This window comes from Phascolarctos cinereus, unplaced genomic scaffold (assembly GCF_003287225.1).
Source record: "Phascolarctos cinereus isolate Bilbo 61053 unplaced genomic scaffold, phaCin_HiC Scaffold_7;HRSCAF=346, whole genome shotgun sequence".
Lineage (NCBI taxonomy): Eukaryota > Metazoa > Chordata > Mammalia > Diprotodontia > Phascolarctidae > Phascolarctos > Phascolarctos cinereus.
The window spans coordinates 170,111,229-170,127,097 of record NW_027556180.1 but is presented as its reverse complement, the minus strand read 5'-3'; the positions used below and the strand labels follow the sequence as shown (position 1 = coordinate 170,127,097).

Sequence of the window (15,869 nt, the reverse complement as noted above, 5' to 3'; positions counted from 1 at the left end):
GACTATTGTCTCTCTCTTCTACCTATGGTGTTGCCATAGCTCACCTCAGACTCAAGGGGCCAACCGCTCTCTTCATTTGCAGTCTAATTATAGGCCCCAAGAGGAGCCCAAGGCACCATTACAGTCTGCCTAACATTCCCCTCCCCTGGCTCATTAGTTATGTTCTCTCTCCCCAGGGGTGAGAAGACTATGTAAAGACTGAATTAGGGTTCCACCATAATAAGGCTTAGCCATGTTAGAGCTGCTGGTTTTGATAAAAGGTGAGGAACATGGCTGATTCCTAAAAGACAGGCTTACTGGGTTGGGGACTCCAGAAGAGTTTATAAAGCAACACAAATTCTGAGTGAATCAGAAGTTGGAGAAGGGATCTGTGAGCTAGAGGCAGTGTGTGTCTCTTAATGGGGCCCTAGCCTCCATGGCTAAAAAGACCCTGACCTTGAATAAGTAAAACTGTAGAATTCACTTACAAAATAGGTGTAGACATTCTCAAAAATGGTCATGCAGTTTCTAAAGGTGGCTCCCTTGTCGTCAGGGTGCAGTGCGCACAAATGGATAATTTGGCCCAAGATATAGTGGGATGAACACTGTATTGGGTTAGCTATTCTCCTCATCTGTGTTCATCTGCAGTGTCAAGGAGCCTCAGTAGACTCAATGGTTTCTGTCTTCTTAAAGGCTGACTTTTCCACCTCATGCACGTCTCTATTATCTAGACCAGAGGTGGGAGCGTGCTGCCTCGAGGCCACATGTGGCCTTCTAGGTCCTTGGGTGAGGCCTTTTAACTGAGTCCACATTTTACAGAACAAATCCTTTTATTAAGGGGATTTGTTCTGTGAAGTTTGGATTTGGTCAAAGGTCACTTGAGGACCTAGAGGGCCACATGTGGCCTCCAGATAATGAAATTTTTAAGTTTTAGATTTATCTCTTTATCAAACACCCCACCATGATTTTTAGCTCACAGACTGTAACTTTACAAAAGAGGCAAAGTATTAGCCCTTTTAAAGGCCTTTTCCTGCCAGCTATTAATAAAGCTTTGAGCTGTGTTAGGAAAGTCACCCCAGTCTACATTATCATTTTCCTTCTCCCTCACATCCATTTTCCTGTTCTGCCAAGTTCCGATTAGAGTGACGTGGTTACTCTTGCTGAAGGAACAACAGAGGAAATGAAAACCTCGTTTGAAAAATAGCAGTCGGTATGCCACCCCTACCTGTATGATGTAAACCTCTTCCCTCGCATTATACCAGATTTCAAATTTCTTAACATCCCCTTTAACATTCTCTGTTATTCCAACAGCAGTCATCTGGCAAACACAAGACACAGGGAAAAGGCATAAACACATGCAGGAAGCCAACTGTTTTATTAAAAATATTCCAAAGAAGACTTATGTGGTCTGATGCTGAGTGAAGCGAGCAGAACCAAGAGGACTTTGTACACAATAACAGCCACGTTATGCAATGACTAAGATTGTTAAACTGAACCCTTCTCAGCATTACAAGGATCTAAGACATCTCCAGAGGCCTCGGGATGGAAAATGCTGTCCACATCCAAAGAAAGAACTATGGAAGTCGAATCGCTATCACTTATTTTTACCTTCTGTTGAGTTTTGTTTCATCTTTCTGATGGTTCCTCCTATTGGTTTTAATTTTTACTTACAACTTCACTAATGTGAAAATATGTTTAATGGGTATGTAAATGTAAAGCCTATATCAGATTGTGTGCCGTCTTGGGGAGGGTGGAGGGGAGGAAGGGGGAGAAAAATTTTCAACTCAAAAGCATATGGAAGTGATTGTTGATAAGTCAAAATAAATTAATAAAAAAAAAATTCCAAAAGAGCACAACCAGGTCTTAAAAGAGTCTTGTCATCCTTTTAAATCCTACTCTGATGCACTCTTGGGGCCTGGAGGGGATTAGATTATTTTTAAAAAGTATCATTTTATTATTTTTTCAATTAAGAAACAAGCATTTATTAAGCACCTACTATGTGCTAGGCACTGTGCTAAGTGCTCATTTGGTCCTCACAACAATCCTGAAAGGTAAGTGCTATTGTAATTACAATTTCACAGATGAGGAAACTGAGGCAGATAAGCAACTTGCCCAGGGTCCCACAACTAGTCAGTGTCTCAGATAAATCATAACCAGATATAGTCTTTTTTTTTTTTTTGGCTAGGCAATGGGGTTAAGTGATTTGCCCAGGGTCACACAGCTAGTGAGTATTGTGTGTCTGAGGTCACATCTGAACTCAGGTCCTCCTGACTCCAGGGCCAGTGCTCTATCCACCACACCACCTCGATGCCCCCCAGATATATTCTTGATAAGTTTTTTTTTCTTTCTCTGTTAGATTTTTTTCACACTGAGAGAAAGGAGTACTTTTGTCAAAAACTAAAATCTTTTCACTGCTTTAATCTAAACTTTTACTTACATTTAAAGATTGCTTGTAACTGTATGAAGGGGCTTTTTCATAACCTTCTCCATTCTCTTCTCTCTTTTTACAGAATAGAACTGCTTTCTCATGGAGGAACAGATGTCTCTGCATTGGCTTAAATCTGGCCAGGTCTTTCACTTTGGCATGGCCCTTCTTGTGATCTGTCCAAACACTAAAGGAACCTTGCATCAAGAGCTTGCCTAATTCATTTAAATTTCCCTTAAAAAAGAGAGAGAGGAAAACATGTTAATTACATTTTAAAAAATTATAGGCATGAAACTTTGGAGTGGATGAAGTGCTGGGCCTGGAATCTGGAAGACCTGAGTTCAAATCCAACCATAGACATTTGCTAGATGTGTGCCCCTGGGTAACTCGTTTCACCCCTGCTTGCCTCAATTTTTTCATCTGTAAAATGGGGATAATAATAGCACCTACCTCCCAAGGTTATTATGAGGATCAAACAATACAATAATTACAAAGTGCTTAGATACTGAATACTGCAGTGGTTTGCCATTGCTTTCTACAGCTGATTTTATAGATGAAGAAATTGAGGCAAACAAGGTTAAATGACTTGCCCAGGAGGTCACACAGCTAGTAAGTGGCTGAGGTCAGATTTGTATTCAGGAAGATGAATCTTCCTGATTCCAGGCCTGGCACTTGACCCACTATGCCACCTAGTTACTAGATAACATCACATTTTAAAATGAAGTTAGTATGTCATTGGTGAGGATCTCCCTTTGTATTTGAGTTTGATCCCACTGGCCTAGAGCTCTCAGAAGTTAAGTGACTTGTCCAAGGTCATACAGCCAGTTTATATCAGAGGTAGGACTGGAACCCAGGTCTTTCTGGCTTTTAGGCAGCTTTATATTCAAATACCATGCTACCTCTCACATAGTATGTGAATCATGGAATATAGAAGTAAGTTTCTAAGACTGCCATAACTAGCCTAGCATGTGAAAGATAGAGGGGAACATTCACTTGGGACTTCTGAAGTATGAATTCCTTTCACTTTGAACAAAACTCTGCATGCTTATTATGTTATTATATGTAATATATAATATATTATTATAGATTATAATATTATATACTGATGAGAACACTGAAGGAAAGTGGTTGTACCCTTTGACAGGGATTGGGTTCAGTTCTTCAATGAGAACGTCTTCCATTTAAATGATGTTACTTACATCATAGCCAGTGATGGCAATCAGGTGCATGGAATCATTGACAGCTTTGAGAATTCCAAGGATAGAAGTCAATGCCTCCTGTAGATCCTCGGCTCCTTCACAGTTTTTACTGTATTTCAGCATTTCCTGAAGGGTAGGAGGCACAAGAGTAAATGTTCTTTTTTTTTGTTTAAATTAATTTATTTTTAGTTTTCAACAACTACTTCCATAAGTTTTTGAGTTTTAGATTTTTCTCCCTCCCCACCTCCCTCCTCAAGGTGGTGTGCAATCTGATATAGGTTCTACATATACATTCCTATTAAACATATTTTCACATTAGTCATGTTGTAAAGAAGAATTAGAATCAATATGAGGAACCACAAGAAAAAAGAAACAAAACAGAAGAAAAAAAGGGCAAATAGTATGCTTTGATCTGCAAGGAATAAATGTTCTTAAGGTTATACAGCCATCACCAAACACATATCATATCAGTATCTTTGGGAAATGTACACCCAGTTGCTTGCCAAAAAAAAAAAAAGGCCAAACTCTCTTTAAAGGTGCTTCCCAAAGAGACTCTTAGAATCATGAGGAGGGCGTCTTGTGCCCAGACAAACATGGCACCACTGCTTTGTAGAATCTTGAGTTTCATCCAAGGTTAGTTCATGAGTTCTCTCCCAAGAAGAAGCCTTTCCAGAAGCCCCCTGCTTGCTAGTGTTCTCTGCCTCCTCAAATTATCATGTATATATTTATCTATGTATCTGTCTGGTAGAATGGAAATGCTGTGAGGGCATGGAGGATCATAAAGGGTCTTGCCCACACCAGTCACTTCAGTGCTTGTTGGGTTGGGGCGCGATACATACATTCTCTTTCCCTCACACACAAAGTGCACATACATTGCTGACATCTTTGCACTAGAGTACAGAACCCTACTACCTAATTAGCTCCTCAGAGTGGAACACTAATGAAAGACAGATAAAAAATGTCATTAATGACATTTTTGGAAATTACTTCTGAATACTACTCAAATTGGGCAAGTTTGAATGTAATTCCATGAAACAGACACAGGATTTTGATAAAAAAACTTACTAAGCTAAGTCTTCAATGTTCCCTTCCTGATCCCATTTAGGCAACTCAACTCCTTCCCTAACCTATTGCTTAATACCCTTCCGCTGCCTCCTGATTGTCCAGCTACCCCTCTGGATCGGCTATTACTATGTAAAATGTCTCAAATTCTGAGCATTTCACTTATCAAAATTCACCTAGCTTAACTTTCATTCATCTCAAGTCCTTGCTAAATGACTGGCTAGCTCATCTGAGAAAATCTCTGCTAAGGGTGTTCATGGGTGACAAGCAGGGACCTTCAGAATACAGGGTACTTTCATTATCAGTATAGAAGTTTCAGGGAGCCACATGACCTTTTTCTTCAGGAAGATTTGAGTACCCCTGGAGTAACATGGCTGGTGGCTATGACTTTCTCTGTATGTAGGACTGGCATTGAGTGACTGGTCACATCTGTACCAAAGATAAGCCTATAGCTTAAATTATTCTGGTTTTTATTAACTATATTGCGTACTTTCTTCTATTAAGGTTTTAGCAAACAAATGAACAGCAACAAAAGTCAAAATTGGATGCTGCTAAAAAAAAAAACCAAACCATGTGAACATCATTCCTACCTTTAATAATAGCTGATACTTGGTTATTCTTTGTACAGGCTTCAGCAAATAGGAATCCAAACTGAGTTTGTGATCAAGTTTCCTCTGGCATTCCTGTGATCAAGTCGGAAAACTTGGATTATACAATGTTCATTATGGATATTTTAGTGACCAATTAATTCAGTACTTGAAATGAGCCCAAAGAATCATATGGAAATATACCTGAAAAAATACACAGTCTGAGCATTGCCTCCAGAGACTTTCTGACCTGGGTTTATTTTGACAGTACTTCTCATAAATCTGAAAATCTTCCATCTGTGATAGGCATAAAAAAAAAGTTTAATCAGTTAAAGAGCACAAGACAGATCATGTTCCAATAGCGACTTGGCTTTTTTCCACACTGGCAATGATCTGTATTATTGATAAAACTGTAGTATGTTGGAGCTGATACCCTGCAGGTCAAACTGACTTCTAGCAAGGTGGCTTGGTTTTTTTTTTTATCCTTTTGAATTGACCCATAACGATAGTCGATATTCTCTAAAATTGTACCTGGGGGAGTAGAAATCTCATTTTTTTACAAGACAATCAAAATACAAGATTTCTTATTAACCATTAGCTGAGAAGGCAAACAGGAAGAAAGGATTGGTGCTTGGAAAACACTCTTGCCAGATGACTTCCTTGCTATCTAAATCTAGTTGATGACAAATCTACTATCAAATATCAGCAGCCTATATGGAACCTGAGATAAGTTTGCCTGGATTTAATGAGGTTCATACACACTATTAACATGGGATGATATGGATCACAGGTTTGGAGCTAAAAGGAGGGGACACAAAGACACAAAGAAATTAAGTGACTTGCTCAGTCACATAGTATCTGAGGTAGGATTTGATCCCAGGTCTTCTGACTCCACTGGCCTGCTTCTTAGTAAAATGTAGTAAAGCAGTTTGTCCCATACCTCTAGGAAGTTCTATTTTGATCTTGGTCTGGCATTTAATTCCAGATCACCCCAATCAATACACGGCCTACTAGCTCATTAATAAGGAAGTCATGTGATAACTTTGTTCACTAGCCTGTTTCAGTCTTGTGTTTGTAGTCGAAATACCCCTTTCCTTACATGAATTTAGCTCAATGGAGCTGTCTTTTTTTTTTTTTTTTGCATTGGGCAAGGTTTAAAACAAACTAGCAGAGAGACCATTTAATAAAAAAAAAAATTGTCAGCTCTCCAAAGGTTAACATATTTCAAGAGTAGCAACATATCTCTCTCTCTCTCTCTCTCTCTCTCTCTCTCCTTCCTTCCTTCCTTCCTTCCAACAAAGGGTTTTTTTAATCCTCAAAATATAACCAAGACCTTTCAACCAACTAGACTGGGCCAAACGATTAACATTCCCACCTCCTCCTAGCCGCCTGACAATTTTTTTCTTTTGACCATTGACTACTTTCTTTTCTAGAAACTGCAATTTTATAGCAAATCAATGAGTTTCTTTTTTAACCAAATAAGTTGCTTATGATGAATGACACAATGGGTTAACAGTCTGGCTCAAAGGAGATGAGAGTATTATTTTTATCCCATCCGATTTTTTTTAAAGTAAGCTTTGAAGGGTCATTTTCACCAGACTTGCAAATTATCTGGTGAGACTGATGAAAACAATGGAGATTAAGATCATGTGATTTAGTCATTTTAACTAGAAGCTAAAGGTTAAAAAACACAGTATGAAGTAGTATATCTATTGTTATTGGTTTATAATACATACATACCCTTTCTAGAAAACACCTTCCTACCAGTTCTGGGTAGTCTATGTAGTTTTCAAGTTCTCTCAGGAATATTCTAAACAGAGGAAGTTTTTATTAGATTTTATGAAAGAAAAAAGAATCTAAAAAGGAAACTATTTCCAATAAATATTCTTTCCCACAAGACTTTTTCTATCCCTCCACCCTTGAAAAATCACTGAGATTTCTATAGTAAAAAAAAAAAAGTTACAGAAATAGATTAAGGTAGCCATCTCATCTGACTTGAGTAACCAAGGGTCCAATTTTTTTTTCAGTCCATAGGTAAAACTTGTAGGCTAAAGAAATGGGTCACACTTTGGATTCCCCTTAATATATTTCTAGTTGACATGCAAAGTTTTCTTTAAAATAAAATAGGGCTTCTTCAATTTATAAATGTGGGTGAAAGAAAATTTACAATCATAGAAGTTGATTGCTCAAGAATCATCCAAGCCAATCCCCTCATGATGCAGATGCAGAGAAAGGCTTTGTTTGTATCATAGGCTGAGAATTGGAAGGGACTTTGGGACTGATATAGTTTTTTTAATACCTCCATTTTACAGATGAGGATTCTGAGGCTCATAAAGTTAAGTTAATTAACTAAAGTTATACAGATATGGTTTTCTGACTCCAAATACTTTGATCTTTACACCAGTGGTTTCCAACTTTGTCTACAAACTCCTTTTAACAAAAAATAAATGTAATCTAAACCCCAAGGGCAATTTAATATGTTATTACTCATGTTGTTGTTCAGTCCTTTTCAGTCAAATCTGATTCTTTCTGACCCCATTTGGGGTTTTCTTAGCAAAGCTACTGGAGTGGTTTGCCATTTCTTTCTCCAGCTCATTCTACAGGTGAGGAAACTGAGGCAAACAAGGTTAAGTGACTTGTCCAGGGTTACATAGCTACTAAGTGTCTGAGGCCAGATTTGAACTTAGTCTTAACTTAGTCTTCCTGACTCCAGGGCCAGCACTCCATCCACTGTGCCACCTAGCTGACCCCCTTCCCCCTCCCTGCAAGACGTCCAAGAAGCACTAATGGGCATCAGTGAATTACGTCATGCAACCTCCCTACCTTGTCTAAGGTTATACCATCAGATGAAATTGGAGGCAGCCTGGTTGTACAGTGGGTAGAGTGCTGGGCTTGCAGTCAGGAAGACCTGAGTACAAGCATAGCCTCAGATACTTACTAGCTATGTGACCTCGGGCAAGTCATTGTTTATTCAACTGTAAAATAGGAATAATAATAGCACCTATCTCGAAGGCTTGTTGAAAGGATCAAATGAGATAATATTTATAAAGCACTTAGCCTAGCACCTGGCCCATAGTAGGCGATTAATAAACCAACCTATCTTTTTTTCTTCCTTTCCTCCTTCCTTTATGGGTAGTTATTGAACTCAGGTCTCAGGCTATTCCACTGCCTCTACCTTAATCCAATACATATTCGCATCTAGAAATGTAACTTTAACTCTTTTTTCATGTCCCTTAGCTATAAGATGAAGTGTTTGTTAGTCTAATAAGAGGGCATGTTTGAGCTTCATGTGGAAAAAAAAAACCAATCCATTAATTTTATTGTCATAATTTAAAATGTAGCAGTGACTTCTGCATACTCAGAATCTATGAAGTGATCAATGGCTGAAACAAGGAATGGGCTGAGTCTACTGGACCACATTCACTTGGTTTACCTCCTGTGACATGAGGTGCCCTATGACCTTGGGAAATAGAATATCCAGGACTGGATTTAACTGCTTACAGATCACTTCCTTTATAATTGGGTGGGGTGGGAGATACAGATGACAGAAGGGGAAAAGGCATGTGAAGAAACAGAGAGCCCCAAACTCCCTTAAAGCTCTCCTCCCAAATATCAGAGAAGGGTGGGTAATGTAGATTCCCAGGGTCTGTTGGACTTCCCAAGTCCCAAGGTGGGGCATCCATCTCCTTCAGCTGATGCCTGGGGAAGGTTCAACTATGACTCGTTTTTCCTTTTCTTTACACAGAATAAAGTCATTTCCAATTAACTTTTCCCCTGATTATTATCATTGTAATATCTATTTTGAACTACCCTGAAGGATATGGAAATATGGATTATGCCCCCATGATGGGGAACTCTGAAGAAATTATCCACACTACTCCCCACAAGCTTGGAACAGGCAAAAACGAACATCTCAGAACAAATAACCCGCACCCAGCCTCAGGAGGATGAAAAGAGAAAAGCAAGAAACTTTCAGCCATGCCCAGGAAAACAGATGGTCCTTGATCTGTGTGTCATGAAGGTCAAAAACAAAGATACCGACAGATAAAGTTACTGTTAACACTGGATACCTCCCCAAAGTGCCAAATTGAGAGGCTGATGAAAGGGAGGATTTCTGCTTACCAACAAGATAGAAAGGAAGGGCAATGACTTAGGGAAAGACAGGTCCCATCTCAGTGCACTGCTAGCATGGTTTGGTGGTGACATGGCTTCATCTTCTCAAGACATAAGACAAGTCCACTGGAATCTCCATCCTACCAATCATTTATACCCAAGGGCAGGTGTAGGGAACCCAGAGCCTTGAGGCTACATGTGACCTTCTATGTCCTCAAGTGCAGCCCTTTGACCGAATCCAAACTTCACAGAACAGATTTTTTTTTTAAAGGCAATTGGAGTTAAGTGACTTGCCCAGGGTTACACAGCTAATAAGTGTCTAAGGCCAGATTTGAACTCACGTCCTCCTGACTCCAGGGCTGGTGCTCTATACACTGCACCATCTAGTTGCCTCTATAGGACAAATCATTTTGGGGATTTTGTTCTGTGAAGTTTGGATTCAGTCAAAGGGCTGCACTTGAGGACCTAGAGGGCCACATATAGCCTCAAAGCAGCAGGTCCCATCCATGCCGAAGGGAAATGTCTTCACTTGGGCACTCAACAACCAAGAGAATGTGCTTGCCCTCTTAGATTTTCATATCAAATTTATAACCATCCCCAAATTTTAATCACTTCTAACTGGCTGTACGTTTCAAAATAGATGTGCAGAGTTCTAGGATCCATTACTAGGTTATGTAACCTTGTAGTATCATCTCTTAACAGAAAACAATACATAATTTTAAAAATCAGCACATGATATAATCCAGGGTAGTTGATCTGAACTTCAAACTCTTTTAACGGAGTAGGGCATTAAGATACATAACTTACTTTAAGGAGAAGATGAGACAAAGGTACTTTCTCAAACACAGAAGAACAATGCCCCTAACCTGTTATGGAAGTGATAAATCTCCTCCATATTCCCAAATAGGACATCCTTCTTATTTTGGAGGGCTGGTGAAATGAGATGCATCATTAGAGGATTATCCATCTCTGCAGCATATCCCTATGGTGCAGAAAGAGGCAGGTGAATGATTTTTAGTTTTCTAGTTATTGCCTGACTCATGAAATTCAACTGGCAAACAGAGGTCAACATAAATCTTAAGCCAACTGTGGAAAGTCATTTGAGGGGTATGTATATAGATGGGCAAAGAAGAATTAATATAACATCATATTTTATTTTGTTTGCTTTCTGTTTTATTTTCGGTTTTGGGTCTCCTTTTTTTACCCAGGCTAGAAATGCAGCAGGCATTATGCTAAGCAATGGGCATATAAAAAAAGGCAAAAGACAGGCCTTGCCCTCCTGGAATTGACAATAAGCAAACAAATGTGTACAAAAAAATATACATACATGATTAAGAGGAATAATTAAGAGAGGGAAAACACTGGGAGTAAGAGAGACTGAGGAAAGCTTTTGGGATTTTATTTGAGACTTAAAGGAAGCCAGAGAAAGCAGTAAGCAAAGAAGATAAGGAGGGAGCATATTCCAGGCATTTGTAGGTAATGGCAAGATTATGACCATCTTTGTGTCATGGAAAGTCAGTAGGTTAAGAAACTGTTTTGGATGTTTGAGGGAGAGTCAATATGTATGTTGAAGTCCCCTAGTATGAAGGCAGGAGTTGGGGAGGAGAGAAAAGCTGTGAGCCAAGTACTGAACTCATTGTGGAAGGAAGGGGAGTGACCTGGGGGTCTGTATATAACAGCTATCAGGATTTAATTGGGAGAGAGATATGAATAGCATGAACCTCAAAGGAGGAGGGGTTACTGAGTGATGAAGGCAGTGGCGATGGGGAACAAAAAGTAATTTAACTCTCCTGCCTTGGCCAGTGAGTCACTCCTTAGGTAGCCTGGTGGTCCCTCACTTCCAGAGGGCTCGCCATATTGGTGCCAGACTTAGTATGGACACCTGATTGGTTTAGCCCTTCTGCAGCTTTGATCTTCTGAGCTCAAGCAATCCACCAGCCTCAGCCTCTCCTGGCAGTGGGTCAGGAGAGCATGTGACACCATGCCTGGCGTATTTTTTTTTTTAACACTAACACACATCTATGAGTGACCCTGGAGGTACAAATTTGGCTGTAAGAACACAGAATGTGAACCATTTCCATAATTTCTTAACTCAAAAAGATAAAACTAAGACATAAAAAGGAGGTATTTTCACTCTTTAAAATTCTAAGTCCTGCTCAACTCTTGGACGCTGCTATACATAATTACATAATGCATATACTTACCTCAAGGACACAGAGGAGTTCTTCCACATACGCTCGCTCTGTTTCAATAAGCTCATTCATTACGTGCCTGGAAACAAGGAAAAATGTTAATTAACTCCTTATAGGAATGTCCTTTAAAAATACATACAAGAGGGGCAGCTAGGTGGCACAGTGGATAGAGCACTGGCCCTAGAGTCAGGAGGACCTGAGTTCAAATTTGGTCTCAGACACTTGACACTCACTAGCTGTGTGACCCTGGGCAAGTCACTTAATCCCACTTGCCTCACCCCCCAAAAAAACAACATACCAGACAGTCGTTGTTTGAGGACTAAGGCTGGGAGGCCCCTGACTACCCTACACCTGAACAGCAGGAGACCTCTGAGGCAGGTAGTTCATAATGTTGCAGGTTTCCAAATAATGAGGAGGCAGTTGTCAGGAGGGATGGTGTGAATGACCAACTCCTAAACCTTGGAGATCCATGGAATCTTCCCATTTTTTAATTTCAGGAGGATAACTGAGGAGTCTTTAGCTCTCACGCCATCCCATCCCAAGGATGCAGAAACAGCATGGTCCAGTGGAAGGAGTGTTACATTTGGAATCAGAACAGCAGGGATCAAATCCCAGCTCTCCAAATTCCTTGGGCAAGTCACAGCCTTTCTGGGACTTTGTCCTCTGTGAATCAGGGAGTTGGACTCAACCTCTGAGATCTTCTCTAGCTTTCCAGCTATGACCTTTACTCAATTAGAAATGTAGGGACAGGAGGCAGCTAGGTGGCGCAGTGGATAGAGTACCAGCCCTGAAGTCAGGAGGACCTGAGTTCAAATTCGGCCTCAGACAAACACTTACTAGCTGTGTGACCCTGGGCAAGTCACTTAACCCCAACTGCCTTAAAAAAAAAAAGAAATGTAGGGACAGAAAAAGAGTCTCCTTTGCTTTTTGGAGGTTTCTCCAACTGTTCTTATAGGCCTACTATGAAGATTAGGGCTCAAGACTCAACTTTAAAACCCAATGGCAAGGTCAAATTGGTAGATCTGTAAATTATTAAGGATTGAATACAATTACTATATGCCTTATGGGAGAATGCCAACAGGCCCTCTGTTAATTTAGGCTTCTTTTCCCTCAGGGTCTGGTAGAACTGTATCTGATCCTTGGAAATTCCCCCCATTGTACACTGTTTGAAGAAAGTCCTCACAGGATATTGAACTGACTTCTGCAAAAGCACATTCCTTTATCCACTGATCCACTCTTTACCTCAGGCTTTTTCAGAAAGAGCTTCCTCTTAGTGCTCACAAATTCTGGCTAAATCTTAGGGGTAGTTTCAATCTCAAGATATCTCCTTCCAGAGATTGATTTGATACCTGGCCAAATGTATAATAACAACAAGCCAGAGAACGGGCAAACTGCTGAATCAGTCAAAGGATATACATTAATGTTGCAGAAATAGGAAGGAAATTACAGATCTAGAAGTTACAGAAGCAAAGTAATTTTCCAATCAAGGGTCCCAGACAACAGTCTGCTTGTCAGAATTGAGTAACAAAGTGGCATTTTTTCTACTCTCTTTTTAGTTCGGTCAGCCATTGGGTAAGACCTCAGCTCTGAGTCTCCCTTTTAGTTTTCTGTATTCTGTTTCCACACTGGCCTCTGAATTTTGTCAGCACTCTTCAGAGACCTAGGTCTTCACACTCTTTTGATTCAGCAGCTTAGTGCAATTAAGAAATTCTGCTGGGACCAAGGCTATGATCTGCCTGGATATTACCTGCCTTGCCCTGAACCACTTGGCTGTGATCAGTACTGACTGAGGCAAAACTCACCTTCGTAATATTGCCAGATTTTCTTCATCATCCATCACTGAGCCACTTCTGCCCTGTTGGATATCACTCATTTCAGTCTGAAGCAGAAGAAATAATCAACCAGTAAGGATTTACAAAGTGCCTACTACATGCCAGGCACTCTCTAGGCACTGAAACAACACCAAGTTAACACACAAAAAGGATACTTAACCAGGGCTTTCATATGGCCTTTTGGTTTTCTTGCTTTTTTTTTTTTTAATGGCACCAGAGCCTATGGCTCACTATCATGTAGCTGTTCTCCCCAAATGGTTAAATCTGGTATACTGTTCATGCTGTCCTTACTTAAATAGAGTGAGAAGAATAAACCGTTAGCCAGTAGACAACTCTGTCATGGCCTCTCATTGAAAGTTGGCTGGGGATAATCTTGACTACAGGTTCTTAGACATGACCATTATCTAAAAAAGGGGAGGGCTCATCGTGGTTTTATAACATTTATAGATTGCTCCTTGGACTGGACTGGACTGGATGGAAATCAAAAGGACCTAGAAACCTCAACAATGCAAAAGAAGTTTCTTGACATAAGGGAAATACAAAATTATTTATGATAATCACCTAGTTTATTAGGAAATTCCAGGGCAGCCCAACTTCTAGATACAAGGATTTGAGGATGAATGAATGAAAAGCCATTACTATGTACTGAGTAGTGTGAGAAGCCCTAGGAACACAAAAAATGTCAGTTCTTGCCCTCAAGGAGTTTATATTCTACTAAGGGAAGACACACAGATGGGGGAACGGTAGCTAGGGAAGTCAGGAACCAGCGCATGGCAGAGAAAATGAATTTTGAGGGAAAATCATCATGCACTACCTTTGCTCTTCTGTAGTTTCCTCTTCTCGGCACATTGCCTTCAGATGAGTTCTCAGAAGCTCTTCGAAGACCTGGTATGGAAAAATCATGCCTGTAGCACAGCAAACCTTTCGTTGGAGAGTTTCCATTAGTTAAGATCATCTGGCCTTTCTCTTCTGCCTACCTTTACGACCTGGACCCTGCCTACCTTTCCAGTCAGTCTTCCTACACCTCCAACATACTCTGTGAACCAGAAACACCCATGTCCTTGCTGTTTCTAGTTCCTTGCTGTCTAGGCCAATATTACCCCTGATTGAAGATCTGTGTATCTGGGAGCTACAGCAGACCATCCCTCAATCATTACTGACAAGAGAGAAAAGTCCAATTCCTTCTGAGACCTCTAAACCAGGGCTCTTCATCTGCCTTAGGCATGGTAGGGAAGGAAGGTTCCTGGTTGCCTGTAGGTTGTTGGCTTACTTCCCATCAGGGCTTCTGGGGCAGAGGAAGGATGGATGGAATGGGTACGGATGGGAGTGAATGTCTTTCACTCCCTCCCTCTCTCTTTGGTCAAGATTAACCCATCTCAGAAAAATGAAACTATAGCCAAAGCCTGTGAGTTTTATATATTTCTTCAGCTGATCACTCCTAATTTATCCTGTATTTATCTTTTGTTTGTACATGGTAGTTTGCATATTGTTTCCCCCATTAAAATGTGAGGTCCTTGAAAAAAGGGACTGTTTGTGCCTTTCTTTAAATCCCTAGAATCCAAGCTCAGTGCCTGGAACATAGTAAGTGCTTAATAAATGCTAGCTGATTGACTGTGGTGAGAGACTGTGAATGGCATTGCATCTAGGAAAAGGGAAACCAGCTCCCAGTCACTAGAAAAATCATTATGGGGGGTACTATAGAAGGTAACAGAACGGTGTTCGAGGGAGCTTAGCCAAGAAATGACTTCCACTTGTAAGTTTGGAGTTTGGCTCAGCTCTGATCCAGTTGGGGATTAGAGAATGCTTCGTGGAGGAGGGAGCATCTCAGCTTGATTTTGAAAGATGGGCATGATTTCACATTGTGAAACTGAAGAAAGAAACCAATTCCAATGCAGAGAAGAACAGGAGCAAAGGTAAGGAAGTGGGAAACCTTAGGAGGTAGACATGGATAAAATGAGTGGTCTACTTTGACTGTAGTATAGACTATAAATACAGGAGTGACGGGAACTGGAGTTAGGATGCAGATAACTTCGAATGTTAGGCTAAGGGGTGTGGGTTTTCTTTGGTAGGCATAGGAAACCATTTACACAAATAAGATCCAACTTGTATTTTGGATAGATTGATCTACAAGGGATTCAACAGAACATATTGGGAGAAGAGAAGAACCAGGGTGGAGGGAACCAGTGAGGCTTCGATTGTAATAGTCCAGGGAAAAGGTAAGGAAGACCTCTCCAACTCTGACTCCGGACATCATTGACTGTACACCTCACCCCCACCCCCACCCCCCCTGAAGCTCTCTCCCTCCTCATCTCTGTCTCTGGACTTTCTTGGTACCTTTCAAGCTTCTGCTAAAATCCCACCTTCTGCAAGAAGACTTTTCCAGTCCCTTTAGAAATTAGTGCCTTCCCTCTGCTGATTATCTCCAATTTATCCCATTATCTATCTTCTTTGTACATAATTGTTTTCATGCTGTCTCTCCT

General features: G+C 40.5%; 1 protein-coding gene across 1 annotated transcript in view; it reads right to left on the bottom strand.

Moving 5' to 3' along the window:
* The window catches only part of MCF2L (MCF.2 cell line derived transforming sequence like), a 382,959-nt gene that overhangs the window by 15,181 nt on the left and 351,909 nt on the right, over positions 1-15,869 (bottom strand). Inside the window, 10 exon segments of the mRNA XM_078147328.1 lie at positions 1,205-1,297; positions 2,417-2,638; positions 3,604-3,729; positions 5,256-5,348; positions 5,457-5,549; positions 6,993-7,062; positions 10,232-10,347; positions 11,570-11,636; positions 13,360-13,436; positions 14,204-14,274. Of these exon segments, the coding sequence (XP_078003454.1) occupies positions 1,205-1,297; positions 2,417-2,638; positions 3,604-3,729; positions 5,256-5,348; positions 5,457-5,549; positions 6,993-7,062; positions 10,232-10,347; positions 11,570-11,636; positions 13,360-13,436; positions 14,204-14,274 (1,028 nt within the window).